Source organism: Amblyomma americanum, chromosome 7 (assembly GCF_052857255.1).
Source record: "Amblyomma americanum isolate KBUSLIRL-KWMA chromosome 7, ASM5285725v1, whole genome shotgun sequence".
In the NCBI taxonomy this organism is placed as follows: Eukaryota; Metazoa; Arthropoda; class Arachnida; order Ixodida; family Ixodidae; genus Amblyomma; species Amblyomma americanum.
In genome coordinates this window covers 47613771-47635972 of record NC_135503.1, presented here as the reverse complement: position 1 = coordinate 47635972, position 22202 = coordinate 47613771, and the positions used below count along the sequence as shown (strand labels likewise).

At 49.1% G+C, this 22202-nt stretch overlaps 1 protein-coding gene across 2 annotated transcripts in view; it reads right to left on the bottom strand.

Moving 5' to 3' along the window:
* LOC144097093 (arylsulfatase B-like) overlaps nucleotides 1-22202 on the bottom strand; it is a 30664-nt gene that overhangs the window by 1872 nt on the left and 6590 nt on the right. The window contains exons 1-7 of one of the 2 annotated variants that reach the window (XM_077629882.1): nucleotides 16175-16198; nucleotides 14165-14277; nucleotides 10607-10717; nucleotides 8767-8892; nucleotides 6868-6994; nucleotides 4654-4950; nucleotides 1945-2471 (exon numbers count right to left, since the gene is read on the bottom strand). In XM_077629882.1, the coding sequence (XP_077486008.1) occupies nucleotides 1945-2471; nucleotides 4654-4950; nucleotides 6868-6994; nucleotides 8767-8892; nucleotides 10607-10717; nucleotides 14165-14277; nucleotides 16175-16178 (1305 nt within the window). In that variant the 5' untranslated portion in view covers nucleotides 16179-16198. Of the gene's footprint in view, nucleotides 1-1944; nucleotides 2472-4653; nucleotides 4951-6867; nucleotides 6995-8766; nucleotides 8893-10606; nucleotides 10718-14164; nucleotides 14278-16174; nucleotides 16199-22202 lie in introns of those variants that run through there. The other variant, XM_077629881.1, reaches the window with a different exon arrangement.

Below are 22202 nucleotides of genomic sequence, written 5' to 3'. Positions count from 1 at the left end.
TTTTTTCATCCTTTGCCGCGTTTTTTGCGCCGACGCCGACTTTGCGACTGTTCGTAAAAGCCGGATGTGGCTGTTTGATAGAAGCCGATTGCGCGGGGCGATGGCTTCCACTTAAGTCGGATACAATTCAAGAACGAAGCGGCAGATGCCCCTCAAAGGAGCACCCCCATCCAATGCCGCCGACCGATTCTCCCCCTTGACCGATCCCTTTGCACATGCTAGCGCGAAATCGCAGGGGATGGCAGATGAATGGGGAACAATCACGGCTTAATCGGATTAACCACGGCGTTCTGAAAGTCGTCCCACGCTATTTGCTGGAGGGCCTCCTTTGAGAGCTTCGTTCTTGAGTTGTATCCGACTGTACAGTTCAACCTCGTTATAACGAAGTTGAAGGGGCCCAGCGAACTTCGTTATATCCGTAGCTTCGCCATAGCCCGTGCAGCCCGAGCATCCAAAAGGAACCGTCATTCCTTCGTTATATCCATTATTTCGTTATAAACCGTTTCGTTATAACGAGGTTCGACTAGATACAAGCGGGCTCGTAGGTCATGGAGTACACGGCCCGCGTTCCTTTCTTTTGCTGTGTATCCGCGCAAAGTTACAGACTGTAAGAAGAGGAAAGGCTGCAGTCATTGGAGATCAGTCTAAGGCTAATGAAAACGCAGGCATTGCCTCCGCATGTGCCGAAGTCGCCTGTGCCCTGATCTAGTTCTACAGTCGGCTGACTTTGCTCTACGCCGCTCTCGCTATGGTGTGTTATTCAGCCGTCGCGCGAAACCATGACCGTGGCGGCATCTGCATGCTGTGCCAGTAGTAGACATGCAACTTTTGCTGCTTCAGTGAGCAGCTCAGAACACAGGGATCGCCACTGGCTTGGTCAAGTGTACACTAGATGCGGTGGTAGGCAATGACTTGAAATTTTATGGGTTGGCACATCGCACTGATTCCATTAGACAGTATCCGATTAGACATTTCGAGCGCCGTGCGTCGATTTATAGCTTGTAGTTTTCTTATAATTAATTTAAGGTGATTAGTATTCGTCAATTACCTTCGGACGTCCTTGACGAAAACAAGTACACAGTGTAGACGAAACGAAAAAAAACAGCACGTATTGACGAGAGAATGAAATGGCAAGTGCTTACTGCAACTGTTCATTCATAACGGAAACGAATTATTAGAGGGGAAGGCAGTGACGCAAGCACCTCATGACTATATAAGCACTCGCTTTCGTTATGAACAAACGATTGCTAATAGCGCTTGTCCTGTCGATTGCTCGACCATATATATGCTGCATTTTCGAGCTTCGTCTACACTTAGCTATGCACCAACTTGCCCCACATCGTGTTTTACTAGAACGAGCACGTTAATCGTTGAATGCGCGCCGGTTTTAATATAACTGTGCTCTTAAACTATGCGGAAAAAGGGCAAGAAAGGTGAAAACGACGGGCTTTTGTCTTGATTTTCTGAGATTTCAGTGAACGGCAATCACCCTGCTCTGTATTCTAGAGCAGGATACTACGGAAGAACGAAGAGTCAAACTCCCTAAAAGGAGGCGCTCTAAACAATGGAATCGACCTATTATATTATACGATTAATTGACTTGAGCCTACCAGCGCGGTATCGCAGTGGCTAGCAGGTGTAGGGCGATTGACCTCGGCGTCATGACGACAGGTCAGCGACATTGGTTGGTTAGCATATAAAGTCGAACCTCGTTATAACGAAATAATGAATATAACGAAGGAATGACGATTCCTCTAGCAAGCTCGGTCAACACGGGCTCTAACGAAGTAATCGCCGGGCCCCTTCAACTCGTTATAATGATGGCCAAGTGTATATACAGGAGAGCTAGGTTGGAGGACCTCCCTTGGAACGTATTTGTCGTTTCGTGCTTGTGCGGTATCCGAATATACCTTCACTTTTTTTTTTCTTGTGAACATTACTTACCGACGGCAGGCTCTGCGCCAGGTTTTTAAGTTCGCATGGATCCTGCGCTATGTCGAACAGGTAGTCGCCCTCGCGCAACTCCTCGAGACCGGGAACGGCCTCGTTATTCGACTCGCACCGGATAGCGGCCTGCTCACGCCAGTCGGAGGAAAGGGATGCGAGACAGCTTGCGTCGCCGTCACCATAGAAGTCCTTAAGAGTCCTCCACGCCAGAGATGACTTCATCCGGGTGTTTAGGAGTTCGGTCGCGTTGTGACCGCTCTGGTCAGGAGGCATGCCGCCTGGCGTAGGCACGTGCCGCTGGAGTCCGGGCTCATCGAAGGGATACCGAGCCTCCCCCGCTGTCGGTGTTGTAACCGCGACGAGTTTGTAATTGCCGTCCCGGTACGCCGACAGACCAGCGCCGGTGTCGAAGTTGATGAGGAATTCGCTGCGAGGCCACGACGTCTCCTTGCTGCTTTTTGCCGCGGACAAAGCAGGCCACAGGTCGATTCCGTCGATCACGCCCAGGTCTTTGATGCTGCCCCCTGGTCGGAAAGAATGGCATTTGTTTGCACGATTAAACTACGCTTAACTGTCGTTGCTTGTAACGCAGGTGCGCGTCCGCATTCCTGTTTATAAACCCGAAAGTAACAGTCAGCGTTAAGCAAAACCTTCGATAGTAATTTACACAATGTGATGACAAAAGGCGTCCATATGTCCAAAGATCAGTGGATTACCACATTTCTGGTGTACGGTTAGGGTGCTGTACTTCGTAGGTTTGTCATTTCTAGCAGCATTTACTAATGGTGCCGAGGCTTTGTGTTACGATAGTCACAACTGCTGAGCAAAGCCAAAGAGACCATGTTGTAAGTGAGTTGGCCTTCAGTAAAAGTACATAGACTGCGTAAAAGGCGCACGGCTTATTTAATTGCCCCTTTTCCTCCCCTCAGCACACAGTCAACGCCTTGATATCCTTCAAGGTACATTCGCCATGTATGCCCCGACCGTGGCATAGAAAAAGCAAGCAATATATATATAATAAAACGAAATAAAAAACAACATTACCTGGAAGATGTATGATACGGATGTAGAACTAATGTCATATTGAGAGCCGCAAACAAAGCTGAATCTGATGATGATGATGATGATGATGACGATGATGCTTTTTATGGCGCAAGGGCATCTGTGGCCAAAGAGTGTCATGGCACAAGGTATTTTCTTCTCCTCAAGATGGTATCAAAGACCCATTTCCCAAGCGATTCACCATAAATAAGCCAAACACCAGACCAGGGGAAAGCTTGCACTCATTGTATCACCCATTGCATCTCCAGTACCCGGCAGCACTGGAGATCGAACCCCGCACCCCCCGCATGCAAGGTGGATGTTCAGACCACTAGGCCACCGCTGCGGTCCAAGCTGAATCTGGATTTAACAAAGGTTCATTCCGCAAATTTATCCGTCCAACGAAGCCTATCTCTCAAAGTAGGTTTAAAACGCCTAAACTGGTTGGCTTCTCGCAAAAGGAATGCGATGGCAGCACGGAGCTGAATCAAAGCGAATTTCACCTCCTGCTAGTTGGTCCTGCAGGCGCAGATCGTGCAACAACTTTCCTCGGTAATGAAGGCAAGGCTAAAGAGCCGAATCACCTTTTTTTTCTCTACGCAGAGGATATAGTCGGCAGTTGAGGTTATTAGCTTCTTTTTGCAACATAGTACAATACTTACACTCGTTATTTAAGGCATGTTTCTAACATAGGTGCTCATTTTGAGCGTGAAAGGGTCACGGTAAAAGCAGTTTATTTGAGTAAAACAAGTTGTTCAGTCGCGTTCGGTTCTAAAGAGCTTTCATAGATGGCGCTGGCTGCTCCAGCGACGCAATCGACGGAGCAGAAAAACAGCGCAGTGAACAGTGTGTGACGCGGCCGTCCTCCGGTCTAACCATTCACGGAGTGACGCAATAACAGAGCTTTCATCCCTGTACCTTTTCTTTCATTGCCAAGATAATCTGACGCCGTAGACGGCTCGCCTTCCTGAAGAGGAAAGTATGCATTTGGTTCTGTGAAAACGTTATCTCTCAGAGTTAACCGGTTAATTCGGAGCAAGGCTTTCTTACTCGTAAAAGACTTTCATGGTAATGAACTAGGCCATAAACGGTGACGATGAAAGGTACACTTTTGTGTAGATTCTGATATGAAAATCGAAAGGGAAAGCATAGGATAGAGAATGATGCAACCAACGGCCGGATATAATTTAGTATTTATCCCAAGTGTCCCTACTGTGGCGGTGTTCTCTGCAGTGCAACGCAAGCTAACGACGAACTCAAACTCGAATTTAAGTTCTTCACTGCAATAGAAGCACAACAACTTTATTCGAGTCCACATTAAGGTCCCCGGGAGAGGACTTTCCTGTTCCACCAGAACCAGTTGGTGATTCACGGAGTCCTAAGGAACCCAGGCACTCTATTAAGAGCGAGTAGGGATGGAAATTATGTGGACGTAAAAGCAGCGTTAAATTTGATGGAATGTGTTCTGTACTTGTGTTGGTTTCCGGGGAGTTGAGGTAGTGAGGTGTTTCAAGCCACACGATGTCGCGAGACATTAGCGGAGGTGAAGCGGTTGTTAGAGGAATTGCCGAACGCTATACAATGTTATGTGGTGTAATCACAGCAACACCTCATCACGTAACAAGCACAAATCATCCTCAAAGTCCAGGCTGACACTCTCCTCACCTGCTGCCGAATACAGCGTGGGTAGCCAGTCGACGACGTGCATCGGCTGCGGCACGACCACGCGGGACCCGGGCACGAGCAGCGGGCTCCACACCACGGCCGGCAAGCGGACCCCGCCCTCCCACATGGTGCCCTTGGTGCCCCGCAGGGGCCAGTTGGAGCCGGTGTTCGAGAAGACGCCCCACGGGATGCCGCCGTTGTCGCTTGTGAAGACCAGCACGCTGTTGGCCAGCATCCGACGCTGGTGCAGGGCCGCCACGATGCGACCCACGGACTCGTCCAGGGCGTCCACAGCGCCTGGCGAGATCAACGGAGCGTGTTATAGCGTAGCCGTGGTAACAGTGGTTGTTTTGTAGCGAAAGCTGCATTGGCCCCGAACTCGCAGTTTCGCCGTACTCGCATTCCCACCGTGGTCGCACCTCACCACGTGATCAACCACGTGACTTGTCACGTGACACACCGCGTGACGAACCACGTGACAACAACTAGGCAGACAACCATGCTAACCTGGACTTTCAATCAAGATTAACCAAGGCTAACCAAGCTATGACTTAGCTTTCGCTACGTATATCCTGGCCTAGACGAGCTAAGTCACTGCCAGTTTTTTTAACGCATTATCAGAGAAAGCATCGAAGTAGCACCAAACCGTGGTGAAGACCTCAGTCCAGGCTCCCAAAAATTTCGTTAAGCTACATGACTTGACGCTGTTGATTCAGCGGGAAGCTGTCATAAAAATCTAAGCTTGGTATCTGCTACGATTGTTGTTCGCCTTTTGCATTCGATGGGCAACATGCCTGCTGGTCCGGATGTATCTTTATAGCGAATTTTCAGCTATACAGCGACGCCGATGCGTAGTTTGATCGCGGAGCCTAACGGCTCGCTTTTGCCACTGTTGTTGTTGTTAGCCTATCAAAAGATGGCACATACCCACACTGGGGGATCGGCCAATAATCGGGTGGCTATTCACCTGAACGCAGTTAACAAAAAGGAAAAGTACGTGGGAGCGCAATAAAGGTGAATTCTTCCTCATGAACAGAAAAGGGATGAGTGTTTTGATTTCAAAATTATAAGAATAATAATAAAGAGAGGGATTAAATATTAATGATTAAGTCAAAATGTAATAATTGATAGAAAAGAAAAGTCTGGAACACTTAGCAATGCAGTCAGTGAGATTCTATCAGGAAATTTAGAACAGCGGTACAAACAGATCTGTGGCTGAACCCAAATGTGGTGGCGCCGAATGATAGCAAGAGTGGACTGCTCAAACTAAGGCCAAGATGCTGCAAGGGCTCCTCCAGCAACCTTTTTCTGAGAGAGTTAAATCGGCGACAATACAACCAAAAATGTTCTATAGATTCAGGCTCACGGCAAAATGCACAAAGGGGAGAGAGTGCCAAACCCGACTTGTGTCTGCCGACGCTTATCACTTTGTTCTTCTTTTAATGTGCTAGCAATGAAAGTCTCACTATGAAAAAAAAAATGACCGGCGCCGCCCGGCGTACTGGGCGCTTACATGAGCCCGACAAAAGTCGGGTCGTGCAGGCTGTCGGGCTAAAAACGGCCTGTCGGACTCATGTACACGCTTGACAGCGTGTACGTGTACTCATGTACAGCGGCCGTCCAGTCGGCCCTGGTCAGCCCAGCTGCAGTGGGTGGGTCGCTCTAACAGAATGGGAGCTTTAACGAAATACTTTTGCATGCAGGCATGTAACACCCCTTTCTCCTCAAGGACATCCAAAGGTCATACGCGAACATTGTCGCCATAAATTATACAAAAGCAACAAACTTAGTGAGAAAGCTACGTGTCCCTTGCGAAAAAATTCATCGAATTCTAATAGCAGAAGTTTCGTTGTCAAACCGCAAAATTTCAGGAGTTATGGCGCACCGCGTTCGCCGTTCGCTTGACTTAGCTTTACAAAGCGCGTCGTGCCCCCATTATCCTGAGCTACACACTACAACAGCGAAAGGTACAATCATGTCGTGGCATAGGCCGCGACCGTCGTCATTTCTTGCGCGGGAGGCGTACGAACAAGCCACCAAGGAAGTTTGGAGCGGTCAGGCGCGGACAAGGCGGTACAGATCAAGAGGGGAGGCAGCGCCAGCCGGTGCGGCGGCTAGCAGCTGTGTTCTGCGTCAACAGATAGCCCTTTCTTCGTGTTTTATGTTGCAGTGAGAATCGAAAGAGGTCGGTTTAAAAGTGGAAACCTTCCTCACCTGCGAGAAGCGTCCTGTTGTGGTCTCCGATGTACGGGAATTTGGCCAGGTTCCTCTGGGGCGCGTCTGTAGTCAAGTTCCACGTCTGTCCGTGTGCCGCCAGAGATGCCAGGTAAATGAACAGAGGCTGTCGTGGAACAGCATACAGACACCGCCAATGCTGTAAATTTCTCTGCTTTTCAGGGCAATCAGCACTGGCTACAATATGATGTTTAAAACTACACTAGAGGAAAAATTAGCAGCAACAAGAACTAACGCGAGACTGACAAATAACTTTTTGGAAAAACTATCAGCAAAGGGGACTGCGATGCTGAGAAAACCGCAGATAAAGTCCCTGATTTCCCCATTCACACTCCCAAGAAACGCCGGTGATGTTACGCCATTCTACGCCGAAGCTGTTAATCCATGACTCACTTATAGCGTGAGCGGCGGCGTCGTCTGCGTCGAGAGTTGACGTAACAACCCACGTGCCCAGCGCGGCTCACGTGATCACGACGTCATCAGCACATGAACAGTCACGTAATGTCACGATGACGTAAGTGACCGGTGACGCACAGGTGTTAGCAAAGTCTCTTCAATTAATGCACAAAAGAGCAAACAGCTGTGCTGTACAAATGAATTAATGAGGAAGCCTAACCAGATAGGCATTTTTTGTGACATCATCTCTGCAACAAATCACATAAAACATTCAAACTCTCGGCCGATCACTGAAAACGAACGAAAACAAAATCGTTTTACCTGCTGGTCACACTGTTCTATGATGCAGTATTACGCATGAAATGAATGACATTTTAGACAAATTCAGTCGAACATCGTTTGCCCAAAAACCGCGATGAATCTGAGACATGACATGAACCCGAAACTGAGGACGAACTTTTGCGACGAAGCCCGATATGCCGCGGGCGAATGGTGCCCAGCAGAAAAAATGACGGCCGATTCGCGTAGTTAGGCAAAATGCAAATTATTCGCGCCAGCACTTCGATTTTCACTTCGCTTCCGACGTTCGGATCAATTGTTCACGAATAGAAGTTGTTTCGATAGAGTTAACGGGTTAATGCCCATATATGCGGATTTGGTCGTTCCCTACCTAACATTCATAGAGCCCTGGGAGCCCTCGTACCAATCCTGGCGCAGTGGTGCAAAGGTTAAGCGATGCGCCACTGGCCTGCGATGACAGTTGCTGCCCCCTGTGGGGCTTGTAGGACCCATGTTGCGACGCCGCTTCGGTTTTAAGTGCCAAAATACTATAGTGACATATAAGAGGCTAGGTTTTCCTGGTCCGACCAGAGAAATTCGCAGGGCTCGTTGGGCTGACAGTCAAGACACGTAGACACGTTTCGACACGTTTAGGTTTTCGGGGAAAGGAAATGGCGCAGTATCTGTCTCATATATCGTTGGACACCTGAACCGCGCCGTAAGGGAAGGGATAAAGGAGGGAGTGAAAGAATAAAGGAATAAAGAGGTGCCGTAGTGGAGGGCTCCGGATTAATTTCGACCACCTGAGGATCTTTAGCGTGCCCTGACATCGCACAGCACACGGGCCTCTTACCGTTTTTCCTTCATAAAAACGCAGCCGCCGCAGTCGGGTTCGAACCCGGGAACTCCGGATCAGTAGCCGAACGCGCTAACCACTGAACCACCGCGGCGGGTACGGATGTAAAGTAAGCGCGCTTTCAATCGCGCTTTCGGGTACGTGGCGCTGCTGTCCACCTGAAAGAACCTACTTTCGCACATTAATTCGTGGTCCACCCTCGCGTTACTATCGAGGTCGCGTTACATTCTGATAAATACGGTAGCTTCCCCCATGCACACGGTGCGGAAAGGAAATGAAAAGCCTCGAAACCAGGTCTGAACATGCGTCGTCTGGGGGCGGTGTTTTACGTTATGTGGGACACAAACCTTGTTCGAGTCGTGGCTGGAAATAATGTCGACGACCCTGTCGGTGACGAGGTTGGTGTCGTACGTGCCATCTGCGTCGGTCGCCGGCTTCTCGTTGTCCCAGTAATCGCGGCCGCACATGTTGTTCTGCGTGCCAAAAGAGGTATAGGATGAGAGATAACCGCTGCGCAGATGTCTCCAACATCTACTCATCGTTCAAATTTTCGTTTAACTATAACTGCATGAATCACGTTCAAGCTGGGCAAGAGCTCTGCCTGATGTGGAAAACAGTCACTCCTGTCAGCGGGACCCTTACATATTTTTATTATTTTAGGAAATACCAACATCTGGTATAGTGAGAAGATTTTTTTTTTCTTACAAGAGCATAAAGACATTTTCAGGCTCTGTTCTGCAGCAGATAAATCTACATTTATGCTTTTTATTTTCCTTTTTCTAAAAAGAGTTATGGCAGCTGCAGCTCCATTACATTTACACCACCCATACACATGCGAGCCTCAGACCGTAGTGCTGATGTTAACAGCGCAGAACGTAGACGGGACACAAGAAGAGAAGCGCGCACAACGAAAGCATACATATACACATACATGCAAGACATACATAAAAAATGACATTGGCGGGCTACATGCACGCAATACGCTATCCGATCAAAACTGCACAGCGCTGACGAGACTGCGCTCCGCTTTGTGCGGCAGGTGCCGGGTTCTATGTGCAGTGCGCCAGGGTACCGCCAATTTTTCGATGGGCTCAAGCATTCCCCCTGCCTGATGCTCGGCTTTCTCGGGCGTTTAATCTTTCACCAAAATGTTACGAGCACTAATTAGCCAAATGAGGCAATGATGGGTGGACTTCAATATCCCAAGAACAATTCTGGATAGTCTCATTCTCGCACGCTTGTCAGCGGTTATAGCCTTCGATATGAGAGCCATGCCAGACGAGCCAGTCACCAATAGCGGTCATGTGCGAACTGAGTTGATCATTTGGTTGGCGTAACTCGTTGGCTCACATTGGGTGCAACTTCAGGAGCTCTGCTTAGTTTTAGTGAGACGGTGTGTAGCACTGTGTCCCTGTGCCCACATCTTGCACACGCAAAAGGATGTGTCACCCGTTACAGGTTCCTTTTGGAAAAGGATGCAATGGCTGAAGACAGAGGTGTATATATGGCGACGTTTGAAGCAACTAACTTTTAATAGTGAATTCTATAAAAACGACGCAGTAAAGATTCGAATGAATACCATCTTGTTAGGCAGTAATATAATAACCTTGACATAGTACCGTAAGAATATGTGACAATGTAGAGCAAAATATTAATTTAGCCTAACATGATAACACATAATCGTTATCATAACCTTCTGTCGCTGACCAAGTCAGAAAGTTGGTTGACGGTTCGGAACACTTAGTGGTTCAACCAGTACTTGGTGAAGTACCTAATATTTTGCTATCGTAAAATCACGAAGCGGAAAAGGAGGGTGACACAGACAAGCAAGGACGAAAACAAAAACCCGCCATCGAAAGCCCTAAAATTTATCCCATACCTGACCCTCCCATCAGGTTTTTCTGCTATGCTGTTGTAATTTTCGTGACAAACGGATTCGCTCGACCACTTATAGCGCATACATTTATTGAACTCCCATTGCTCCTTACTCGCTCCACACCTTCTGCAATGCGACGGCCTTTTCTATAAAAAAATGCTTTGCGGCTGCTGCATTTTTCGACAAACTCTGATATATTGAACGCACCAAACTTAAAAATTGTAAAAGCAGCAGCCACTGACTGGTATAAATCATCACGTGCAGAAACAGGCATGCAAATATCAAGTAAAGGGTGGTGGAAGAAAACTCACAAAGTTCAGCTTCTGTGTGAAGTAGTACTTGGCCGTGTTATAGTAACCGTAAAAGGTATCGAAACCACGCCGCGTGGGCAAGTACTTAGCGCAGGAGTACCCCAGGTGCCACTGCAAGATAACAAAAGGCGAAGAAATTTTTATCTTTGTTATCAGTGTTGTTATCCTTGCTATCAGTGTTCTCTATGAGGTTCTGCTATTATTCGGCACACTGAACGAAGCTGCCTAGCTACGAAATCACGTACCCGCAACTTAACACAAACCACAGATTAAGTCTGAGCAAGTTATATGCCCCTTATAGTAGGGATGATTTTGCCTCCTACAGTTAAAAGCGAAACGAAATAGAGGAGGCAAGTTCACCGGAAACGCCGACCACAAATGACGTTAATTAGCACCAATTTCGTACGAACCGTTTGTTTAGTTTAATTCCACCGCATGCCGTACGACACTGAAGAATGTGAATTTGATGATTTGATGACAGCAATTCTGGACAAGGTTGTTTTTCAATGGTAATTTGGTTTTGAGCGCATATTTTTTCACGTGTCGTAAGATTGCACTATGACAATCAATATAGCTTCAGATCTCTCCGAGCCTTGAATTTCTATGCTATTAACATTTTTACTATCGTCAAAAACGTTCCCCATTGGTTTACTCTGGCAGTCTTACCTACTCGATGCGAGTGATGAACAAACATTAACAGAAAGATTTTGCTGCGCACAGGATGAATGGACCATTAATTTCAATATTTCCATAACAGTAACTTTCGATATTCACAGTTGCTCACATTATATCACAGATGTGTCAAATTTAAAATTCAGGTAAAATAATACGGGACTTGAGTTTAAAGGTGCAGGAGTAGCTTGTATAAAGAGTGGCACGAATGGTGTGTTTGGGTTGCACAAAGTGATGAAATGAAGGTTCAGGATTTGGAAATCCTCCTGAATTTCAGTCATAAGTACGTGATGTTCTGCTCTAAATCCAAGTCCAGCCTTCCTGGGCAAAAATTTTGAATATTGGGATATTTTAGGTGCTGGTATTGAAATATTGAAGGTAAATGTCCATTCTTCTGATGCGTAGCATTCCATTAAAATATTTTCCATCGCTCGTTTTGAGTAGTTAAGAGTGCCAAATAAAATCAATGGGGAACGTTTTTGACGGTAAGAAAAACGTCAATAGCAAAAAAATACAAGCCTGCTGAGGATAGATCTGTGGGTATGTTGATTGTTACAGTGGAATTTTGCAATATATGAAAAAACTGCTTTCATAAACTTTTACAGGTGAAAAATGCTTTTGACCACATTTTATGGGTATGCAGTCGTATATGTTTGATAGGTGAAATGAAACAAACTGGATTACAGAATCGCGAGATCATATTTGGACCAGCAAATGCATTCCATAACTTGCGCACCAATCGGATGGGACCACCACTATACACTATGAATTTCTAAGCTGTTCACTACTGCGAGCTTTCTGCGAAATCCGTCATCTTAGGGAGCCGGGCGCTGCTGCCATTAAGCGGCAGAGGATGGCAGTAGGTAACAGAGTTCCAGTTAAATCACAGTTGGCCTAAAAAAACAACAACGAAATGCGGTATACGGCTCTTATACCCTCGTATGCCTCCTCTCGCTGTCCGCCTTATCGTGTCTCGCTCACCGGTCTTAGCCGAATTTAAAGTTTCATAGAGAAAGGTTCAGTGCATGGGATCTCATTATTCTGAACTCACTTAATTCGAACTTCATCTTTAAAAAAAAAGCTCATTAGAGTAAAGAGTAAAAGCTCATTCACATTTGCACTGAGTCGCAGAGGTTGCGCGACCATTTTGGTCGAAAAGCAACAATCGTAGGCCAGTCGCATGCTGCTCGATTTTTTAGCTTCACGACTGAGAGTCGCAAGCAAACCGCTAGCCAATCAGCGGCGTGGCGGAATAAGTGAACGGAAGCTTGCTCACTGTCCGGCTTCTCGTTGCCGGCAACAGTCAAGATCGACCACTCTCTTTCCGAACGGGAACAATTCGGGAAAGCGGCCTGTAGGTCACCCTCGCAAGTGTGGACATCGGTATAGTCATGTCGCTCCCTGGCCGTAAGCGATAGTCGGTCGCACTCCCTTCACGACTGGCAAGTGTGAATGCATGGGCCTTAAAGCTTTGGTCCCGTTAAAGATTAAAGACAGCAAATGCTGAGTGCCTGCTTTTTTCTTTTTGAACTGATGCCTAAAGCATCAGTTTACATGAATCTAAACTTGGTGTTTGCCTGCGAACGGGGAATAATTAAATATTGATTTTTACCTCTCTAGTGCCGTTTCGGTTTTAACAATCGAGCGATAGCTGTGATTCAAAGTTTTGTATAGATCACGTGAGGCACAAGGTGTTTATTATTAACCTGCGACTGCCTGACTCAGTGCCCTTGCGGGCCTGTAATAAATAAATAAATAAATAAAACTGCAATATAAACGCAGCTTCTTCATTCGTTGCCACCCCGGCTCTTGAGACAGGCTGGCTTATATTGCGGCTGTCACATGCGTCACGAGACCTTCAGTAAGTTTTGACGTCACAGCCATCACTGAGCTGTTGAAAGTAAAACCGAAGCTGCAAGAGAGAAAAATACTTACTTATCGACGAAGAAGAAGGAGCGCCGACCAAAGAAAACAAAAAACAAAAAACAGACGTTTCGGCTCCCGTACGGGAGCCTTGTTCACATTGAAATGAAGCAAGCAGCTCAGTGGCGTTACATATGCTTGAAAAGAGGGCGCAGGGAGCATGCGTAGATTGGGTTAAGATTTCCATCGTTGCGGTTGAGGGTGTGACTAGTAGTTTGGATGATTAATGATTCCAAGTGCAGGCGAGGGTATGTAACGATGTACGCAACAAAAAAGTGGGTTCAAATGCTATCGCCGAGCACGCAGTATCTACAGGCCATGACATCGACTGGGGTCGGGCACACGTGCTTTCAACGGAAAAGAAGCTATACCTCGCCTGCACTTGGAATCATTAATCATCCAAACTACTAGTCACACCCTAAACCGCAACGATGGAAATCTTAACCCAATCTACGCACGCTCCCTGCGCCCTCTTTTCAAGCATATGTAACGCCACTGAGCTGCTTGCTTCATTTCAATGTGAACAAGGCTCCCGTACGGGAGCCGAAACGTCTGTTTTTTGTTTTTGTTTTCTTTGGTCGGCGCTCCTTCTTCTTCGTCAACATGTTTGTCCCCGACCAGACGAGTTTTCGTCGAACTCTCGACTTCAAAAATACTTATCGACCGCAGGCGAACACTGCCTGGTGGTTTATTTACACTACAATGTCTTGCGCTTCATTAACAAGCAAAAACACGCAATAAAAAAACGATGTCAGTGCTCCTTTAAGACAAAATGTGCTGCAAATGTCTCCCAGTGCTTAATTCTAACTCTACATTACGGATACAAATTATGGGTCCCCTTCGAGTTAGGGTTATCTACAGTGTCGACTGTACTGACCTCTCGGCGGTTCCACCTAAGCACTTCGCTATGCGCTCATCGGAAGCAATATACAGGCTGCATGAAAGATCAATACATGCGATTACCTTTCCTAGGGCGTGCGTCACGTAGCCGAGCCCCTTGAGTCGCTCGGCCATGGTGGGAACTCTCGGGTCCATGCCTCCCGGCTGGGCCGGAATCATGACGGCGTGCTGCAAACCTACGACGCATGCGCAAGGATTCCCCGTTTAGCCCACGCGTATTCAGCTCGTCACCAGCTTGGCCACAGACTAGCTCACATTTTACCCAAGTTTTGCAGAAAACTATGGTATAGATACGGCAAATAGGAGTAAAAAATTGAAGGTGGTTTAGCTCTGGTTAAATCTGGAGTGACGCGAAAGCGTAATTTACATCTAGCTTCACCAGCAGTCAAATTGCTAGCTTATAAAACATTAATTCGGTCAAAGTTAGAGTACGCATCAGCCATCTGGGACCCCGCTCAACTTAACCTAACCCACTGTGTTGAACTTGCGCAAAATCGCGCCGTTAGATTCATCTACTCAAACTACTTATACTCCACCAGTGCTACCTCCCTGAAAAATAATGCATGCCTATCTAACCTCAAGCAACGCCGTATTGTTGCAAGGCTATGCTTGTATCACAAAATATATCATAAGTTTACACACAACTGTCCTATCCAACCTGCTCATCGTTCTTCAGCCCGCACAAGCCACCACAAGGCCGTTTACCCACCTCCTGCTCGCACCGTGACCCATCAGTCATTCCTTCTTCATCCAAACAGCACGTGACTGGAACAGTCTTCCCACTAGTACCATCCTTCTTACAAACCCGGGCCATTTCAAGAAAGCCATCTAAACTATGTTCTATTAACGCCAGGTTGTTAGCCCTACCCCTCATGTAAAGCCCTCAAGGGCCCTTGTGGTATCTATAATAAATAAATAGCTACAGCTGGCTGAGTGGTACTTGGTCACGTGACCAACACGTGATCAGCCACGACGCCGCGCCAACGGCAGCTGCTCCGCACCACGTGACAGCGTGGCGGCGCAGCCACAGGGTGGTGGCGCAGGCACAGGGTGGCGCGCCGCCACGCTGAAGGCTCGAAATGCTACCGTAATGTAGCTATCGCTACAAAAATTGGCAGTGGCTTAGTTCGGCTCTGCCAGGATATACGTAGCGAAAGCTACGGCATAGCTTGGTTAGCCTTGGTTAATCTTGATTGCAAGTCCAGGTTAGTCTGGTTGCTTGGCTAGTTATTGTCACGTGGTTTGTCACGCGGTTGGTCACGTGGTTGGTCACGTGGTGCGGTGCGACCCCGGTGGGAATGCAAGCACGGCGAAACTGTGAGTTCGTGGCCAATGCAGCTTTCGCTACAAAATGAGCTAAAAGAGCCACGTGGATCGCTGGCTGAGAGATTCATTGAGAAAGAAACAAGTGAATAGAGGGTGCGATGACTGAGTAAAGTCAACGTAAAAGGCGAAGCTAAAAAAAGCTTACATATACACGAAAGAAAAAATTCGGCAAAAGTGCGTCGAAAACGACTAGTTGTACAATCATGGTCACTCCGACAGATTAATCGTTATATTCGAACGCCCCGTCCAGACCGGTCAGGCGCAGAAACACCGTCGTACTCGTATATTAAAACCCAGCCCGCTTTTCACCGGCACTCGTACACACTGATAAATCAGTGCAGCTGGTACCGTAACTCTGGGCTCCTTTCGTCACTCTTGAAACCTGGTTGCAGTTTCTCTCTTTCCAAATAAATGTTTTCATAACGTACAGTGTTTGAAAACAGCTTGTCGTCCACAACGATCATTGCTGTAGACGGAGTGCTCCCGAGTGATGGCGCTGCTATCGGCAGTTCTCACCAGTGCCGAGGTTGCGCCGAACGAGGAAGCATATGTGCCACTGATTCTAGTGAGCCCTTGCTACTGCTCGCGGCTTCTTGCCAAAACAAACCTCAGTACCGGTCAGTCCTGTCTTTCAACCTCTCTGTCTCACCCGTGATACAGCTGTAGTGCGGGCGAGGTCTCTCTCTTCGACCTGAATCTACAGTCTGCCTGCTCCTTCCCGTGTCCGTCTAATCTCTATCTCCTCACCCATCCTGATGGGGTAGAGGCCCGTCAGGAAGTATATGTGCCACTGGTTTTAGTGAGCCCTTGCTACTGCTCGCGGCTTCTTGCCAAAACAAACCTCAGTACCGGTCAGTCCTGTCCGTCAACCTCTCTGTCTCACCCGTGATACAGCTGTAGTGCGGGCGAGGTCTCTTCGACCTGAATCTACAGTCTGCCTGCTCTTTCCCGTGTCCGTCTAATCTCTATCTCCTCACCCATCCTGATGGGGTAGAGGCCCGTGAGGAAGTATATGTGCCACTGGTTTTAATGAGCCCTTGCTACTGCTCGCGGCTTCTTGCCAAAACAAACCTCAGTACCGGTCAGTCCTGTCCGTCAACCTCTCTGTCTCACCCGTGATACAGCTGTAGTGCGGGCGAGGTCTCTCTCTTCGACCTGAATCTACAGTCTGCCTGCTCCTTCCCGTGTCCGTCTAATCTCTATCTCCTCACCCATCCTGATGGGGTAGAGGCCCGTGAGGAAGTATATGTGCCACTGGTTTTAATGAGCCCTTGCTACTGCTCGCGGCTTCTTGCCAAAACAAACCTCAGTACCGGTCAGTCCTGTCCGTCAACCTCTCTGTCTCACCCGTGATACAGCTGTAGTGCGGGCGAGGTCTCTTCGACCTGAATCTACAGTCTGCCTGCTCTTTCCCGTGTCCGTCTAATCTCTATCTCCTCACCCATCCTGATGGGGTAGAGGCCCGTGAGGAAGTATATGTGCCACTGGTTTTAATGAGCCCTTGCTACTGCTCGCGGCTTCTTGCCAAAACAAACCTCAGTACCGGTCAGTCCTGTCCGTCAACCTCTCTGTCTCACCCTTGATACAGCTGTAGTGCGGGCGAGGTCTCTCTCTTCGACCTGAATCTACAGTCTGCCTGCTCTTTCCCGTGTCCGTCTAATCTCTATCTCCTCACCCATCCTGATGGGGTAGAGGCCCGTGAGGAAGTATATGTGCCACTGGTTTTAATGAGCCCTTGCTACTGCTCGCGGCTTCTTGCCAAAACAAACCTCAGTACCGGTCAGTCCTGTCCGTCAACCTCTCTGTCTCACCCTTGATACAGCTGTAGTGCGGGCGAGGTCTCTCTCTTCGACCTGAATCTACAGTCTGCCTGCTCTTTCCCGTGTCCGTCTAATCTCTATCTCCTCACCCATCCTGATGGGGTAGAGGCCCGTGAGGAAGTATATGTGCCACTGGTTTTAATGAGCCCTTGCTACTGCTCGCGGCTTCTTGCCAAAACAAACCTCAGTACCGGTCAGTCCTGTCCGTCAACCTCTCTGTCTCACCCGTGATACAGCTGTAGTGCGGGCGAGGTCTCTTCGACCTGAATCTACAGTCTGCCTGCTCTTTCCCGTGTCCGTCTAATCTCTATCTCCTCACCCATCCTGATGGGGTAGAGGCCCGTGAGGAAGTATATGTGCCACTGGTTTTAATGAGCCCTTGCTACTGCTCGCGGCTTCTTGCCAAAACAAACCTCAGTACCGGTCAGTCCTGTCCGTCAACCTCTCTGTCTCACCCTTGATACAGCTGTAGTGCGGGCGAGGTCTCTCTCTTCGACCTGAATCTACAGTCTGCCTGCTCTTTCCCGTGTCCGTCTAATCTCTATCTCCTCACCCATCCTGATGGGGTAGAGGCCCGTGAGGAAGTATATGTGCCACTGGTTTTAATGAGCCCTTGCTACTGCTCGCGGCTTCTTGCCAAAACAAACCTCAGTACCGGTCAGTCCTGTCCGTCAACCTCTCTGTCTCACCCTTGATACAGCTGTAGTGCGGGCGAGGTCTCTCTCTTCGACCTGAATCTACAGTCTGCCTGCTCTTTCCCGTGTCCGTCTAATCTCTATCTCCTCACCCATCCTGATGGGGTAGAGGCCCGTGAGGAAGTATATGTGCCACTGGTTTTAATGAGCCCTTGCTACTGCTCGCGGCTTCTTGCCAAAACAAACCTCAGTACCGGTCAGTCCTGTCCGTCAACCTCTCTGTCTCACCCGTGATACAGCTGTAGTGCGGGCGAGGTCTCTTCGACCTGAATCTACAGTCTGCCTGCTCTTTCCCGTGTCCGTCTAATCTCTATCTCCTCACCCATCCTGATGTGGTAGAGGCCCGTGAGGAAGTATATGTGCCACTGGTTTTAATGAGCCCTTGCTACTGCTCGCGGCTTCTTGCCAAAACAAACCTCAGTACCGGTCAGTCCTGTCCGTCAACCTCTCTGTCTCACCCTTGATACAGCTGTAGTGCGGGCGAGGTCTCTCTCTTCGACCTGAATCTACAGTCTGCCTGCTCTTTCCCGTGTCCGTCTAATCTCTATCTCCTCACCCATCCTGATGGGGTAGAGGCCCGTGAGGAAGTATATGTGCCACTGGTTTTAATGAGCCCTTGCTACTGCTCGCGGCTTCTTGCCAAAACAAACCTCAGTACCGGTCAGTCCTGTCCGTCAACCTCTCTGTCTCACCCGTGATACAGCTGTAGTGCGGGCGAGGTCTCTCTCTTCGACCTGAATCTACAGTCTGCCTGCTCTTTCTCGTGTCCGTCTAATCTCTATCTCCTCACCCATCCTGATGGGGTAGAGGCCCGTGAGGAAGTATATGTGCCACTGGTTTTAATGAGCCCTTGCTACTGCTCGCGGCTTCTTGCCAAAACAAACCTCAGTACCGGTCAGTCCTGTCTTTCAACCTCTCTGTCTCACCCGTGATACAGCTGTAGTGCGGGCGAGGTCTCTCTCTTCGACCTGAATCTACAGTCTGCCTGCTCCTTCCCGTGTCCGTCTAATCTCTATCTCCTCACCCATCCTGATGGGGTAGAGGCCCGTCAGGAAGTATATGTGCCACTGGTTTTAATGAGCCCTTGCTACTGCTCGCGGCTTCTTGCCAAAACAAACCTCAGTACCGGTCAGTCCTGTCCGTCAACCTCTCTGTCTCACCCGTGATACAGCTGTAGTGCGGGCGAGGTCTCTCTCTTCGACCTGAATCTACAGTCTGCCTGCTCTTTCCCGTGTCCGTCTAATCTCTATCTCCTCACCCATCCTGATGGGGTAGAGGCCCGTGAGGAAGTATATGTGCCACTGGTTTTAATGAGCCCTTGCTACTGCTCGCGGCTTCTTGCCAAAACAAACCTCAGTACCGGTCAGTCCTGTCCGTCAACCTCTCTGTCTCACCCGTGATACAGCTGTAGTGCGGGCGAGGTCTCTCTCTTCGACCTGAATCTACAGTCTGCCTGCTCTTTCCCGTGTCCGTCTAATCTCTATCTCCTCACCCATCCTGATGGGGTAGAGGCCCGTGAGGAAGTATATGTGCCACTGGTTTTAATGAGCCCTTGCTACTGCTCGCGGCTTCTTGCCAAAACAAACCTCAGTACCGGTCAGTCCTGTCCGTCAACCTCTCTGTCTCACCCGTGATACAGCTGTAGTGCGGGCGAGGTCTCTCTCTTCGACCTGAATCTACAGTCTGCCTGCTCTTTCCCGTGTCCGTCTAATCTCTATCTCCTCACCCATCCTGATGGGGTAGAGGCCCGTCAGGAAGTATATGTGCCACTGGTTTTAATGAGCCCTTGCTACTGCTCGCGGCTTCTTGCCAAAACAAACCTCAGTACCGGTCAGTCCTGTCCGTCAACCTCTCTGTCTCACCCGTGATACAGCTGTAGTGCGGGCGAGGTCTCTCTCTTCGACCTGAATCTACAGTCTGCCTGCTCTTTCCCGTGTCCGTCTAATCTCTATCTCCTCACCCATCCTGATGGCGTAGAGGCCCGTGAGGAAGTATATGTGCCACTGGTTTTAATGAGCCCTTGCTACTGCTCGCGGCTTCTTGCCAAAACAAACCTCAGTACCGGTCAGTCCTGTCCGTCAACCTCTCTGTCTCACCCGTGATACAGCTGTAGTGCGGGCGAGGTCTCTCTCTTCGACCTGAATCTACAGTCTGCCTGCTCTTTCCCGTGTCCGTCTAATCTCTATCTCCTCACCCATCCTGATCGGGTAGAGGCCCGTGAGGAAGTATATGTGCCACTGGTTTTAATGAGCCCTTGCTACTGCTCGCGGCTTCTTGCCAAAACAAACCTCAGTACCGGTCAGTCCTGTCCGTCAACCTCTCTGTCTCACCCGTGATACAGCTGTAGTGCGGGCGAGGTCTCTCTCTTCGACCTGAATCTACAGTCTGCCTGCTCCTTCCCGTGTCCGTCTAATCTCTATCTCCTCACCCATCCTGATGGGGTAGAGGCCCGTCAGGAAGTATATGTGCCACTGGTTTTAATGAGCCCTTGCTACTGCTCGCGGCTTCTTGCCAAAACAAACCTCAGTACCGGTCAGTCCTGTCCGTCAACCTCTCTGTCTCACCCGTGATACAGCTGTAGTGCGGGCGAGGTCTCTCTCTTCGACCTGAATCTACAGTCTGCCTGCTCTTTCTCGTGTCCGTCTAATCTCTATCTCCTCACCCATCCTGATGGGGTAGAGGCCCGTGAGGAAGTATATGTGCCACTGGTTTTAATGAGCCCTTGCTACTGCTCGCGGCTTCTTGCCAAAACAAACCTCAGTACCGGTCAGTCCTGTCTTTCAACCTCTCTGTCTCACCCGTGATACAGCTGTAGTGCGGGCGAGGTCTCTCTCTTCGACCTGAATCTACAGTCTGCCTGTTCCTTCCCGTGTCCGTCTAATCTCTATCTCCTCACCCATCCTGATGGGGTAGAGGCCCGTCAGGAAGTATATGTGCCACTGGTTTTAATGAGCCCTTGCTACTGCTCGCGGCTTCTTGCCAAAACAAACCTCAGTACCGGTCAGTCCTGTCCGTCAACCTCTCTGTCTCACCCGTGATACAGCTGTAGTGCGGGCGAGGTCTCTCTCTTCGACCTGAATCTACAGTCTGCCTGCTCTTTCCCGTGTCCGTCTAATCTCTATCTCCTCACCCATCCTGATGGGGTAGAGGCCCGTGAGGAAGTATATGTGCCACTGGTTTTAATGAGCCCTTGCTACTGCTCGCGGCTTCTTGCCAAAACAAACCTCAGTACCGGTCAGTCCTGTCCGTCAACCTCTCTGTCTCACCCGTGATACAGCTGTAGTGCGGGCGAGGTCTCTCTCTTCGACCTGAATCTACAGTCTGCCTGCTCTTTCCCGTGTCCGTCTAATCTCTATCTCCTCACCCATCCTGATGGGGTAGAGGCCCGTGAGGAAGTATATGTGCCACTGGTTTTAATGAGCCCTTGCTACTGCTCGCGGCTTCTTGCCAAAACAAACCTCAGTACCGGTCAGTCCTGTCCGTCAACCTCTCTGTCTCACCCGTGATACAGCTGTAGTGCGGGCGAGGTCTCTCTCTTCGACCTGAATCTACAGTCTGCCTGCTCTTTCCCGTGTCCGTCTAATCTCTATCTCCTCACCCATCCTGATGGCGTAGAGGCCCGTGAGGAAGTATATGTGCCACTGGTTTTAATGAGCCCTTGCTACTGCTCGCGGCTTCTTGCCAAAACAAACCTCAGTACCGGTCAGTCCTGTCCGTCAACCTCTCTGTCTCACCCGTGATACAGCTGTAGTGCGGGCGAGGTCTCTCTCTTCGACCTGAATCTACAGTCTGCCTGCTCTTTCCGTGTCCGTCTAATCTCTATCTCCTCACCCATCCTGATGGGGTAGAGGCCCGTGAGGAAGTATATGTGCCACTGGTTTTAATGAGCCCTTGCTACTGCTCGCGGCTTCTTGCCAAAACAAACCTCAGTACCGGTCAGTCCTGTCTTTCAACCTCTCTGTCTCACCCGTGATACAGCTGTAGTGCGGGCGAGGTCTCTTCGACCTGAATCTACAGTCTGCCTGCTCTTTCCCGTGTCCGTCTAATCTCTATCTCCTCACCCATCCTGATGGGGTAGAGGCCCGTGAGGAAGTATATGTGCCACTGGTTTTAATGAGCCCTTGCTACTGCTCGCGGCTTCTTGCCAAAACAAACCTCAGTACCGGTCAGTCCTGTCTTTCAACCTCTCTGTCTCACCCGTGATACAGCTGTAGTGCGGGCGAGGTCTCTTCGACCTGAATCTACAGTCTGCCTGCTCTT